We start from the raw sequence: 15,355 nt of genomic DNA, 5'->3' as shown, positions 1-15,355 counted from the left end.
CCCGACTGTGTGAAGCCACAAGGTCACCTTGGCCCAGCCAGTCAACTCTTGCGAAATGACAATTTTTTGTTCTGTCTTGTTAATGGTGATGAATCAGAACAACATTCTATCTTTTTATATCATTAATAACCACGGACCTGTGAAAGAACAGCATGTATCTTTTCTCTGCACATCTGTTTATACCTTGATTCCAAACACAGTAAACTCTTAGTGGCCTCTAAAAGCCACATTTTTGCTCTCAATTTTTCACTGTGACGTCTGCTTTAAATTACTCTGCACTGTCTATACCCCACTTCCCAACCAGATTAATCTTCCATGTTCTTTACCTTTGGGCTTAGGTATCACCTCCTCCAGGAAGCCTTCTTTGATTTTCCTAAACTGGGTCAGGAGTTCTCTTGTGTACTCAGCACAGCATTTTAGTAGTCTGTTTACTTGTCTAAAGCCCCCACTAAATTGTGACCTCTTTGTGGATGGGGAATACAGCTTTACTTCTGTTCCTTGAAGGATAAAGTCTCAGATACATGCTTGAAGCTCATTAAAAAGCTTGAAATAATCACATACACAAAATGAATTCAACAAATACTCACTGAGCACCTATTATGTGCCAGGCACTGCTCTCCAAAACAGACTGACAAAAATCCCTGCGCTCAAACCAGGATTTACTGGGAAGGGACATAAGGGAACTTTGAAGGGTGATGGCTTATGTTCTACGTCATGCTGGGGTGTGGATGACACGGCTACGTCCACTTGACAAAGCTGGATGGCAAGATGTGTGCATTTCAGTATGTAGATTTTACCTCACAAAGAACTTTTAAAAAATAATTAAGCAGGTGTGAAGAGTAAAGCTGAAGTGAAAAAGGCAGGATGCTGGTAACGGCTGAAGCTGGGCAAGAGGTACAGGAAGTTTGTTCTAATCTGCTGTTTATGTATGTTTGCGATATACCCAAATTAAAGTTAAAAGAAATCTCTGCACTCATGTGAATAAATATTAAGGAATTAGAATAACAGCTCCAGCATCACTACAGTTTCTGAATCAGGAATAGAAGGGAAGGAGAAGAAATGAACAGTTAGTTAGAGGGCACTGAAGATGATGGACCAGGTACTTCACAGAAGTTTTCTCCTTTAATCCCCAAAATAATTTTGTGAGATATTTCTTCCCCCGTTTTATAGATGAGGAAACTGGGACTTGGAACGCTTACACAACTTGCCAGCTAAGTAAAACAGCCAAAATTAGAACCCACATCTATCGGACTCCCCCAGCCTCTTTCCATCGTGTTTCACACACCCTTTAGCCACTGCCACAGTCCCAGAGGCTAGGATGCCAGCTTGGGCTTGTGTTGGGACTGGCAGAGTCTGAAGAAACTCCAAGCATCCCCTCTAGTCACAACAGACACCACTCTTACTGCCTCTGTCTTAGTCCAGAATTATACCTTGAAAAATTAAATTATGAAAACTGCAAGGAATAATAGTTATGCCCCAGAATCGGCCCTACACCATTGGCAATGGTTGTGGTATCACAATTCTCTGTGATAACACGCAATATTTCTATTTATATTCCTGGTCCTTAAAGACCTGGGTGAGTCTCATCTGGGCTCCTGATTCCTGGGGTCCATACAGATGTGACGATGATTTGGCCCAGAGTCCTAGTCAAGCTTTGGCCATTGTCATCCAGGGTCATGCTGTAAGTGGCAACTTCTCTATCAGGGCTTGCTACACCAACCACTGTGTAAACTTGTTTTCTGCCAACATCCAAGCGGACTCAACCTCAGAGTCGCCGAGGAAGCTGACACCGCCGGTAATAAGAGGCTGCGTGTGTCCCCTTCCTGGCCATAGTGTCACTTTGACAGATGTCAGACTTAGCATCACTAGAGATAGGCCCATCATGGACTTGGAAAGCTGCTGTCATTTCCAAATGCAGCTTCTTGCAGCCAAAAAAACACACGGTGCTCAGATGTGCCAAATGTATGGAAATATGGGCAACTTCCCTGCTGTTCACATGCACGAATGTCCTAATCGCCAGCAGAGGCAAAGGCTGTGGTCCAAGCACACGGTTCCTTTAGAGCCCATTTAGTGCTAAATAAAAATTCTCACGATAGTGATAAATTTGAATCATAATCTCTGCTTATACTGCTGAATTCTCACCCATCTGTACTGTTATCTTCATCTACAATAACTGGCCCCCAAAACATTTTATCAGAGTAAGTGCTTTATTCCAGTCAGGAGCCGGGTGATTAAGTCCTGGAGAAGCAGCTTGATACCCAGTCCAGAATGTTAATTACTAACATAATTATCAAAACCTTTATTTTTCAGGGTTAAGTCAAGCATCTCTGTGGGCAAGGTAACTTTTTGGCTTGTTTGTCTTTAGGTTCTCCAGTTAACACGAAATTAGCTCCTAAGGACCCTGGACTTTGGGACTTTTTAAAGCGAAACATAAATATCTAATATCTCTTCCGTCTATAGAAAATTTCAATCCCCTAAACTTACCCAGAGGATCTGAAGTGCAACAAATTCAAAAAACCAGTTTAACCCATCACCCAAAACTCTCCATCCTCAAGGCTGTCTCTAATGATTTTCTTCTACAACAAACTTACTGGTACTTTTTCCCTAGAAAATGTTTTTGACCCTTAATGTGTTACTATTTCCTCTGAGTGCTGCTGGATTAACTCTCCTCCAAGTCGTCTCACCTCTGGGGCTACTTACTAGCACAGAAAAGAGTATTCAGCTGCAAATCCTCAGACTGAAGTTGCCCCAACAGCCGAGCAGGGAATAAGTCTGTCTACTCGTCCAAAGGTAGAATTTAAAGTCTAGAAATACAGGTAAAATCTGATGCATGATGAACTGAAAGTTATGGCTTTTCAAGAAAATTAGTTCCAGTAAGAACTCAACTTGTGATGAGCTAACCATCATGAGGGAACATTCCCTAAGTTGCCGGGGATGCATGCATGACCTGAATGATGACCTTAAAACACTTCTAATTTCTGGACTCCTGCACCGTGTGAATGACACAGGAAACACGCAGCATCTTATCTGGTCGGTCTTCAGCATTTGCCTGGAATCTCATCGAGAACTTGAGTAAGCTGACTTGGGAATCTTACTTTTCTCACTAACTACAATTTTAAGGAATGAAGACAGTTTCCAGCCTAGGTGGAATTAGCGCCCATCAATTTTACCCACCACCACATTCCTGCACCTTCAATGAGAACTAATTTAGTGCGCGTGGTGTCTTCTCCCCCATACCGTCTTCTGTAGCTCTGGAACGGAGCACACCAAATTAGGCCCATCTGTCTAAATGGGAAGAAGTTATTTATCCCACGCTCCAGGCAGTAGTCTTTTTCCACCTAGAAGCTGCCTTCTGAGGTTCCCAAGCACTGTGGGAAGATTATGGTAACCCTACCTCTTAACTGGCCAGAGTGTTGGGACGAGCAGTTGAGTGTCATATCAAGGATCATCTGCCAATTCACAGCTGTCAGTTCCTTGCACGGTGACATATCCAGGGAAGCCACAGAGCATGCTACCATACTGTGATCCAAGGTCAAAATCGCAACATTCAAGAACTCACTGCCATAATTAAGCTGTTGTTTGGCTGCAATTTCGCCAAAAGGAAAGCCTTTTTTCATCAACTGTGCCCCAACACAGCCTAATTAATTTTAACAGTCTTGTCCCATGAGGATACTTTCTTAAAAGGAGGGAAATAACCCTCCTCTCACATGCCAGAGGACAAAGTTATAGACAAGAAGCCCTTGGTAACAATGACGCCCACGCACCTGCCTGGGCCATGGTGTCGGGCTCCCAGGGTGATGTCTCTCTGCCCTCAACTGATGCTTCTCGGCCTCAATCACTTCTAATATACTAACTCCACCCCTGTAGAACACTAAGTCACCTGAATAAGGAAGAAGGATCAATAGTTATGTGACAGTTGTGATATAATGCTACTTCTGACCTAAGAAATCTTTACGTGGATTGAGTTAAGGAAAAAAATGAAAGTGCATACGAACACCAGCATCTTACAGTGTAAGTGAATTACATCCACATACGGAACATACAGCTATGGTTCCTAAACTACTTGTGTTCCTTATCCTACAGGGCTTTTAAAACATAAAAGAAATTACTAATAAAAGAATTATCTGTTACTTATTTTTTCATCTCTAAGTAGATTTATGGAAAATTTTTTAAAAGATAAGGATTCAATTGAATTGGTAGTTCTCAAACTTTTTTTTTTAAAGCAGAGGCACCCTGTTACTCAAAACAGATCTACGTAGCCCCCTAATATATAAAAGATGCTCAAAAAGGAGCTGGCCCAGATGAGGAGACATGGAGAGTAGAGCCTTTTCTTCTGCCTCCCATTCCTGAAGTGTTCTTAAGGGCACCACAGTGAAACAAAACAATTTGTAAAGCACTGAACCAAAATGAATCCAAGAATAAAATACACAGCAAATTTAAATTAATAAATGCAAAAGTTTCAGTAAAGTACTTGATAGTAAATGCACAGCATGGAAATACCAGCACACACACAGATTATAAAGACCTAAGCTATTTATTTACTATTTATCACATGCAAGTTCAAATGCTCCACAAATTGTACACATAAAGGTCTTTACAAAGCAACAAAATGAATTTCAATGCACCTGAGTGAGATAAGAGAATATAGCCATGAAAAATGGTGATTACAAAGAGGTCTTAATGACACAGAAGAACTATAATAAAATGTTAAGTACAAAAGCAAGAATTACATTGCTGATGCAAAAATGCCCAGAAAAACACCAAACAAAGATCTGGTAAAACAGCAACATGGTTATTGCTAGCTGACAAATTAGGGTGGTTTCTTGCTTCTTTAAATTTTATTTTGTTTTTAAAAAAAAGAAGGAAGGAAGGAAGGAAGGAAAGAACTAGACTAGACCTCTTTTTTTTGGCTTAGAGTCAGTAAAAATGTAGTGGGCCAAGAGTGAAAAGATTCTTTTCCCTTAAGTTAAAAAATAATAATAAAATTAAAACGCAGTCTTTTAATGAATACAAAAATTTGATCATTATGGCCCCCAACAAATACTCATTCAGTTTGATATCCACCAAACTGGGTTGATTCTTTCGTGGCCTACAGAGTGACGCCCCATGCACAACCGTTAGAGGAGCCAAGGAGGGGACAGTGGACTAGGAGCAGCCCAGCCAGGCAACAGTACCTTCCCAGGGGCCACTCACCACATCCAGGTCCTGGGAAACCCGCCGTTTCCGCAGCTCCTCCATCCTCTCGCACACGTCGGAGAAACAGGTATTGTAATAATCGGCATACTGCTGCGCCAGGTCATCGATGTTTCCCAGGGAGCCGTCCTGAGGGCAGGGGAGGAGGGCAGGAGGAAGAAACAGGAAAAGAATAAAGGCAGTCAGTCCACATGCAAATGCCCCATGTCATTTGGTCCCTCTCTATGCAGCGTTTATTCTAGTAACAGCTAGTGTTATTTAAGTGGCAAATGTGTGCCAGGCTACATTTTCCAAGCAAACATCTGTAATCCTCAGGACAGCCCTCGGACACAGGACCTATTTTCCTCACTGAATAGATGGACAAACAGCAGCTCAAAAAAGTCAAGCGACACTCCAAGGATTCCACGACTACCAAGCAAAGCAGCCAGGCCTCCAACTCAGGACTGCCTGATGCCAAAGCCATGGTTTAACTCACACCCTTGCCTGCCTCACAGGGCCAAGAAATTCCCAGGGAAAAACACTGTGTCAGTGTGAGGCTCCCAGCGCCCAACTAGTGGCTGCATCAGAACCTCCCAGGAAACTTTTGAGAAATCTAGGTGCCAGGACACCACTCCTAGGAAATCCGATGGAAGCTGAGAATTCATAAGCCAACAGGAAATGCTGCATCTGCGGCGAGACCATCAGAAAAGTGGGACATCTTATTCTCCAAGTCATTCAGGTACAGATACAAGAAGAGGACATGGTATAAATTCACCTCCATAAATAAGGAAACGCATCTGTCTCTCCACTGAGGGAAGTGCCCGGACGCTGCACTGGGGCCCACACCCCTGAGTTCACACCCAGCTCTGCTGCCACTTCCAGTTTGGCATTTACTTGTGTTTTCTAATCCCTGGCAATGCTGGGATTGCAGCAACAGTACCCACCTCCCCGTAAGGAGTAATGAATGAAGTACCGTGAACCCTGGGGACTTGTCCCTCATAGTCCTCCTGCACACGGTAAGTGCTCAAAATTTCCTTAGTAAGAGTCACAGAGGGTGACGTTGCACATTACAGTCTTCCTTTAGGGGAGCTGACTCCTAAATACACATCTGAACACCTACACTTAGGATGACAAAGTGTTGTGTACATTTGTAGGTTATGTCATTTCTTCATTCATTCATTCATTCATGCAGAGAAACATCTCCCTGCCCCTTTTCACCTCCCAACATGTTCTTTCTTTGGTATGAATAGATGACCCTACCAAGATAACCAAGGAAAATGATTTTACCCAGGTAATCAAGGAAAACACAACTCTTAGACAACCAAAGAGGTGCACACACTTTTTTCCTTGGGACAGACCGCTGGCCAGAGCCGTCACACAGTTAATGTTAAGTTAAGCACATCACCCTTGGCGGCACACGTTTAACACTGGAAAGCACGCTCAGCTGCGGGCAGGGTTTGGGAATTAAGAGTTCTCCGAAAGCCTTTCTGATAAAGACCTCAAGGCCCCGATCAGGCAGCGTGGGTCAGAGCAAGTGATCATCTCTTTTACACTTCTGCATTTACTGAGTGTACAGAACTAACGGAGTGGAGAAACAGAAATTGAAAGAAATGATTTTTTTTTTTTTAGGAAAGATTCTTCCTTGCTCACCAGTAAAGTCATCTACGTTTGAGGTAATTGCTTCAAAGTCTCCAGTGCAGAGTTAGAGGTGGGAAGCTCTTTACAAGAACAGTAAGATGTTTGAACATTTGAACATGTCTGGGCAAAAGTCATTCCCTCATCGCAGTCTGGCTGAGACAACAGGCTGGATGGACACAGTAGAGGAGGCAGGAGCCTATCCTCACCTTCTAAATGATCACTGTCAAGTTTCCAGTAGGGAGACAACAGGGGTCAAAATGGAAAGTCTACCGCTAGCCTCCTAGGAAACGCACGGAGGCAGGGAGCCTACCAGTCTTGGCTTTACTGCCTCAGTAGAGGTGACACTCCTGACAAATAGCACCAGAAATCAAATTATGATCCTCAGGTTTGCCCTGACTCGTCTCAACTCAGCAGCACATGCCCATGGGCCACAACAGGAAAATCTGCAGCCTCCTGACTGATTCTCCTGACTCCCCCACTTTGCCTCACCTGCCTTGGACTCAGCCCCCAAAGTGACTTTGCAAAACAGAGATCAGATCTGGTCTCTCTCCCCTGAGAATGATCCATGCCACCCCCATCACCCATCCTACAAATAAACCCCAAACTTACCAGCCTGGCTTTCGGGCCCCTTCATCTATGCTCCCCAGTCCCAGCTGGGTGGAGAGAGGAGCTGATGCCTGCAGACCAGGAGAACCAGAGGAGCCAGGGCGCAACAGGGAGTCCCGACAGCACAGCTTTCCCCGCGGATTGGTCCCCACCCCTACCCCGCACCTCAGCCCCAACACCAGAAGAAAAAATTGTAAGAAACTTTAGGAGAGAGAGAGGCCAGAAGAGCTGCTCCCATAGGAGGACCTGTTCCAATCACCAACTACCAACAGCCAGGACTAGGACAGCAGGTGCCCACTGAGGCAAAGGCTCGAGTCCACTGCCACCTCGGCCAGTGCAGAAGCATCTTATCATCAGGGTATCTGCCTTTTGACCCAGGATGTCTGCTTACACTTGCAAGACACAAAGCCCTCACCAACCCAGTTCTCTTCTTGTTTTTTTAGTTCCTTCCCCAAGAGCATACTGGGAAAGGCCAAGCAGCTTCCTTCAGAGGGCGTTTTGGAAGGTGCAGGAACCAGACTCACAACAACGTGACCTGAGAACTCATTTTTATAAATTAGCCCCCCAATCCTGCCACTCCCCACAGCAGCTGGGGCTCCTGGAAGACTCCAGGCTCTTTAGAATTGTCTTAGTCTCTTGAGAATATGATGCCATCCTCATCCAGAAACTCCTGCCTTCATCCACCCAGGAAATGAAACACACCTGCCTCCTTCAACCAAATACATAATCTGTATCTTCTAATACCTGAATGAACTTACTTCTGAGAGAGGTTATACCCACACTTTCCTAAGGCTTGCTGTTCTTAATGGAAATTAACCTCTCTCTGTCTCTCTCTCCCCCTCTCCCACTCCCTCTTAGTCACAGAGGCACTAAGAGCTGTACTGAGCAAGCCAAGACACTCCAGTCTCGGTGCTGGCTTCTCAGAAATAATCAGCTTTCAAGTTTATGAACTGCATGACTGACCACAATCAACTATTATTTTTTCAGGTGGATTAATCAAGGCCAGTTGAAAAAGTCATAAATATGATTATTTATGTAGTGTTTTTCAAATTACTCTTTCCCTTTTTCTCTCCTCTCTTATATCTCCTAGAACACCTTCAAAGCCAACTGTTCACTTCGCCTCTCATGTTTCCAGGCTGCTGATCAAACTTGTTTTCCTGTTAGTAAAAAGGTCTAATTCCCTGTCCCTTACATCTAGTCAATCAGAACTCCCCAACAATCCGGCAGCCTGGAAAATAGGTCTCTAGCTCACGAGAGGAAGAAAGCAGATGTTCAAGTCAACTCAGACCAAAGACAGCAAACATTTCACACTCTGCAACATCCACTCCTCACTTGGTGCTCAGAGATGATAATTTAGAATAGGGTGGCACAGCTGCCTCTCTTTTCCCAAATTGCCTTCCAGATGTGCAGTAAGTCCCCATAATTACCACTTTCATCAGTCTTGATAATTTAAATGCCAAGAAAGGCGAAACAATTTTTTAAAGTGTGTGTGTGTGTGTGTGTTTGTGTTTTAAAATAGATCTTGTCTGCCACCCTCAGAAAGGAATTTTTTTTCCATCCCAATCAAATGGAACCAAGGAACCCCATGATGATTTTCTCTTTATCCACTCAAAATCCATGCTGTTTCAGGACTATCTGGAAAACTCTGCATCCTTTCTAGCTAACTTGTTCTTACTTGAGATAGCACAGACCTACTTAGTAAAAATATTTACTCTTACTAAAATATTTGCAACATTAGTCTGTAGGGAATTTAAATAATGCAGCCGATGTTTCAACAGCACCACACCTAGTATATCTTTTCTTGGGGGGGAATGTGAAGTTCACGTCTGACTCGACACCCACGACGCTAATGCCAAGAGGCACTGATGTTAGAAATAAACTTCTAAATATATAGTATGACTTTACACTATAAATGTCTACATTTATTATAATAAATATTATTATTAAAATACTGAGACACATTTCTTTTTAAACTTTTTTTTTCCTTTTAAGGTGTTAAAAGTTTCTGCTCTAGAGTGTATTACTTGTCTAATTTGTTTCATTTCTTATTTCCCCCCGTTGGTTCACATGCATTAGACTGAAGCAGTATTAGCTCAAGTTTAGGAACAGAGAAAAAATCTTATTTCCTCAAAATAACCTTTCTAAAGCAAATTGTGAAATTTTGTGTCACATTATCTGTTTAAAAGAATTTTCCCTTATTAAGTCGTTTAAGCTGCATATATATTCTGGAGATCAAGCCTTTGTCGATTTCATTTGCAAAAATTTTCTCCCATTCCTTAGGTTTTCTTCTTGTTTTACTTCTGGTTTCCTTTGCTCTGCAGAAGCTTGTAAGTTTCATTAGGTCCCATTTGTTTATTCTTGCTTTTATTTCTATTGCTTGGGTGGACTGTCCTAGGAGAACATTTTTGAGATGTATGTCACATAATGTTTTGCCTATATTTTCTTCTAGGAGGTTTATTGTATCTTGTCTTATGTTTAAGTCCTTGATCCATTTTGAGTTTATAAAATGACTATAACTAAATAAAAAAATATTTAACAAATAAAAATAAAGAATTTTCCCATCTCTGTCAAATTTAAAATAAAAAAAAAGGAAAGAAAGTTACACAGGCAAATTCAAGTTCTTTTCCCATTTGTTATTACAAAACCAGGTCAGAGTATCTTTCCATACGACCATCCATTTCACTTGGTATGAACTTCTGTGGTCCCACTGCCAGTGTCAGCTCAATGGAAGACAAACTTGTATAATTTTCCCATGAAGTCATAGCACACATTTATACCAAACACCCATCTTTTTTATATAACCAACATAAAAATGTAGAGATAAGGGGCATTGTACCAAACAATTCAGATGGGGTCAACTGTTGTTACAATTAAGGAGAAAAGAAACAGAGCACTGTTCTCTCAACAACTGATGTAATAGTATGTCTGATATTTATCCCAATGTACTTCTGTCTCTGGAAAAATGTGAAAACTAAAAGAACAGTGAAAACAGAGTCATTTGTATCATTACTTTTGTTATTTTGGTCTCTTCTTTCCGCAGATGTCATTTATGCTTTAGAATATCTTGACAAGCTTAAAGGGGGAAAAAAAAGAAAAAGCAAAAAACTTCTCTGAAAACACCAGGAGACACAATGTAATCTGTACTGGTATATGCAGATCACATGCAAATGAATGCAAATGAACTTGTGGTCCTGCTATTTTATGTATCTATAAAGACAGAGCCCCAAGTGAAAACTCAGTGTGTTGCTCTGAATCCCCAAAGTTGAGGGGAAAAAAGGGAACAGACTCCTGGCTCATTTATTTAATGCATCTCTACTTTTTCTGTCTATAATAATAAGTACATATATATTTTTTGAAATGTAAATTATATGGAATATTTATACTGCTCGCTATTGTTTGGGAGAGGGATAGAGATCTATTCCTATATATATAAATACATCAATCTCCTACGAGCTAAATCCACTAAAAGAAATCACTACAACACAATAAAGCCTACCTGATTTCTCCAATGACTTCACAATGTGTTCTCTCTTAATTAGCTCGTTTAAAGATTTTGAAGAGATAAACACGTTCAGCAACCTTTCAGGTGAAATTGCTACTCCCACAGAAAAGACTTTAATTCTGGTTTCCTCGTTCAGCCTCACTGAACCCTGAGATGTCACTGTCTGCACCAGTGCTATCATCCCATCCCGCCATATCATTCTGGAGAAATTCATTAAATCTGTAGTCATTGATCTCAAAGGTTTTTCTCTGAGGTACCACTCCCACCATCTCTGCAGATGATTTGAGCTGAAATACAGTTTATCTCCGAAAAGCTTTTTACACATTACAACCAAGAAAAAATATATACTAAAGGGACAAATGAGGTCACGCTGATGGTGAGGGAGGGCCCTGGGAGCACACCTACATGGCAGGTGGCTGGAGGAGGGCTAATTTCACATCTTCCACTCCCCTCCCACAGAAATACCCAGAACTTGCCAGAGCCTACGTCTAATATTCGCTTTGACAAATATGACCTTGGTCCCCTGTCCCCCACTATCATGCATCAGTAGTCTCCAGTGAACACAAACCCCTTCCTGAAGAACGAATGGCCTCCAAAACCCCTCCCTCCTTCCCAGCACTCTCAGGAACCCATTCTAGGGGGGGAACACCTAAAACAAATTGGAGTATAGAACCTTCTAGATATAATGTAATTATTTATGAATGTATATCTTATCTGCTTACAACTATAAGCACTTATTAATATAAACGATATCTATTTACAACTACTTACATTAAAAATACACACAAAAATAAACATTTTAAATGAGATAAAAACAAGTGTAAATAAAAAGTTCTAAGTTCTTTCCTGTTCTCAAATGGATAACAACTGCAGTGGTATTCACCCTGCAGATTGTGATCCATTAGGGCTGTCAGGTCAAGGTGGGATCAGAAACATGGGGGCTGGAAGTTGGTGAAACTGTCTGTCTGCACCGGCTGCTGCCTGTGTCTAGTATGGAGCCTAACGTCACCATAGGTCAGCCAGTTAGGAAGGAAGCTGGTTGTGAAAGAGCAAGGACAAAACATGAGAACATTGGAACCACAAAGAATCCATGTCAGCTTCTCATCAACTCCAACCCTGATGCCAGGGGGGAACCTACATGAGAAGCTGCAGCTCTTCATGCTGGCTCACGACTCCCAGAAGGTGAAGATCTGGCAGGACCTGGACTTGCTGGGGGTCCAGGCACCACCTCTCACCAACGAGGTAAGCTAGTAGAAGATCAGTGACACCACGAGGGAGCCACCGCAATGCCCGTCACTTTCCACCAAATTTCAGAGTCTGAAAAACATGGCTGCTGCTGATTCACTTCTGGCTTCTGGGCTGACACAGTTCTAAGTCACCACAGAGTGCTAACATAAACTGAGACGGGAGACCAGCGTTTATTTCAACGGACATTGCAGAGCACAGAACAGAATATAAAAAGTTGGCACGCATCCCATGAAGAAACGATGCGTTTCCTGCAAAATTTGTCTCAGTATGCAACCGTACTTAACACAATGTAAGATAAATCTTCCAGTGAATCTGTGGCAAAAAGGTTGAAAGTCACTGATGGAGTCTGCCCCCCCAGGCTACACCCTGGGGGTCCTCCCACTTTGGAGTCCATCCTGCAGCCCACTGCCCATGGGTCTCCTTGGGATTCTCACCCACCTCTTCAGTTCACCCCTAAATGCAGACCTCCCCTAAAGCTCTCCCTACATTTTTCTCTCCTTGTAGTTCTTGCTCTCTTGCAGCAAATGTCACCAGTGGTTAAACGGATTTAAAGCCGCAGTGGAAGCACTTCTTCCTTCTCATCTTCCTCTCTCGGGCTCAGTGCAGCCTGCCTGACCCCACGATATGAAAAACTTGAGGTTTTTAGCGAAAATGTTATTACCAAAATCTTATGCATGAACTAGTAATTCCTAATTATCTGCTGGGAAGGGATGTGAACAGCCTGGTCTAAATATGAACAAGTTCAGTTTATAGGCCATGCAGAGGAGAAGCTACAACAAAATGGAATAAAAAGGCCTCCTCACGAGTGTGTGCTGGCATCTCTGACATCATGTTGATTGTCAAGTTTGACGAAGAAAGTGCTCAGAGCTATAAAATTATGCTCTTCAATCATCAACACCAAAAGGGATATTTCATTAATTCAAATAATATTTACTGAACACCTATGACATTCCAGGTGCTGTGTTAGGTGCTAAGTATACAATATAAAATCAAGAAACATGAATGCTTATTATTACTGGACAGAAAAGCAAAGTATGGTCTTAAGTTTATTTTAATGCAGTCATACGGTTAAGTCATGGAAACTTCTTGAAGGGACTTACTCAACTGTGTGCTTAGCATAAGGTCTTTTTGGAATTAAAGGTTCAGAAAGATCCCATGTGCTGTGCTGTTGGTGGCTTAAAAGAACATTTCACAGGAACCCTCAGAACTGGAAAAGACTGGGATGTTGACAGTTTGTTCTAAAAAGTTCAAGTGCAGATTCACACTTAAAATGGACAAGTGGATTTAACATATGACAATTTTAGACTGAATATGTTTCTCCTTTTCAAACTGCTGGAGCTTACTAGAACCACAGATTTGGAAAGAACAGCAGAATGAGCTAGTTGGGTGGGAATGAAGTCAAAATTTCAGACCAGATTCACTGATTTTGATGAGTATGAATCACCCTGTGCATTCTCTGGCTGCCTCTGGTGCATAATCATGAGGATATGGGCATTCTTGGGCATTGGACCAATCAAGACCTGATTGGGGAAAAGAGACTTATGATATTCTTAGAAATTTGGAAAAGAATATATTAATCTCAGGACAATCCTGAAATTTCTGATTACGATCCTCATTAAACCTAGTTCAACATTCAAGTTTGTGATGTTTTATGCAAATTACACTCTACCCCATCTTGAGCAGAGAGGCAGGGGGTGTGGGATACCTGGGGTCAGAAATGAACTTGGCTCCAGCTGATTTCCTCTGACTGCTCCTGGGGGCAGTGCAACTGTTAAGCGAGATTTGGAAGTCCTGGTGTCCTGACCAAAACTGAAGGCATCATGCCTAACACCATTCACTCTTACGGCGCTGGCGGTGATTAAATCCTTTCCTGGTGATGTTGCTGCAATTCCACATTCTTAAGAACTGGCAGGTAATACCTAAACAGTGCTAGCAATAAAAAGTCACACAGCTTACCAACCTGAGGATACTGACCACATGGGCCCAGTACTGAAAAACTTTGCAGCCCTTAACTTAAATTTTGGTAACTCTTAAAGCTCTCCAACTCCTTAGCTGTAGACGAATGCCTATGCCTGTTCTTCCTAGATTCAGTCTGAACTCTCCACCCCCACCAAACTTTCATTCTGGATTCCACTATTCTGAGATTAGCATCAACCCGTTTCATCCACGCCAGACTCTCAGGGTCATTCTCTTATCCCCAAAGAGGTCACTAGGTTTAATATGACTTATTACAAAGTGTCATAAGTAAGTGCTAATAAAATATTTCTCCCCCAATATCTCTCAATGTCTCAAGTGTCTCAAAATGTTTCTCCATCCTAATCCTAGCAGTGTTTCAAGCCATCAACCAAGGTTCCCAGCTGTGCACCCCTTCTCCAATCTTCTCTCATTTACAACCAGCTCAATACCCCATGCCCACTGTAATTTTCAAAATATAAATCTTGAAAACTATAAATGTCTCCAAGTGAAAATTTGACAAAGTCAGTCTGTTGCTGACAATACAAAAGCCTTTTTATCCATACTCTGTCTGCCTTTCTAGTCTCCCCCCATAGCTCCACCTCCCCATCCACATTCCAGTTTGGGCCAAACCAAACTACTGACAGCACTCCATCATCCCCGCCGACCCACACTATTTCTTCTGCCGGGAGCACCCTTCTTTCACTCCACTGACTCTGCAGACAAGACAGCAGTCCATCCTCCACAACAGCACCTGACCTTCCCACCACATCAGTGTCAATCAAACATTCCCCACACAAATGGAATGGTCTGACGTCTGCGATTTGCTTCCAAGTCATGGGGGAGGAGTGGGTACGGGTAAGGATGAAACAAGACTGGCCATGATTGATAACGGCAGTGCAGGAATATGGATGTTCTTTAAAATATTCCCTCTACTTTGGTATATGTACTTTAAGACTTAAAAAAAAAAGACTCCTACTTATTTAAATGGTTGTTGTCCCCAGGAAACTTTAAAGTCCTTGAAAACCGGATCTGGGTTTTACTCATTTTTGTAATCTCAGCACCTAACACCATGACAATCCCTTACACTTAGCAATTACCTAAGATATCTATCAGATGTGAATAAATGAAGGAAGAGAGGGAGGAATTAACACAAGTCAGCAGAATGCTCTCTCCCCTTCCTGAGGGTGCCAAAACATTCATTTGGTAACCATATAATAACAGACTGTCCACTAA

General features: G+C 42.2%; 1 protein-coding gene across 3 annotated transcripts in view; it reads right to left on the bottom strand.

Annotated features, from left to right (window-relative positions):
- SASH1 (SAM and SH3 domain containing 1) overlaps positions 1 to 15,355 on the bottom strand; it is a 284,505-nt gene that overhangs the window by 123,283 nt on the left and 145,867 nt on the right. For all 3 annotated transcript variants that reach the window (XM_072966006.1, XM_072966005.1, XM_072966008.1), the window contains exon 2: positions 5,194 to 5,322. In XM_072966006.1, the coding sequence (XP_072822107.1) occupies positions 5,194 to 5,322 (129 nt within the window). The remainder of the gene's footprint in view (positions 1 to 5,193; positions 5,323 to 15,355) is intronic.

This window comes from Vicugna pacos, chromosome 8 (genome assembly GCF_048564905.1).
Source record: "Vicugna pacos chromosome 8, VicPac4, whole genome shotgun sequence".
Taxonomy (NCBI): Eukaryota; Metazoa; Chordata; class Mammalia; order Artiodactyla; family Camelidae; genus Vicugna; species Vicugna pacos.
The sequence above is the reverse complement of the archived record's forward strand: the minus strand, read 5'-3'. Positions and strand labels throughout refer to the sequence as shown.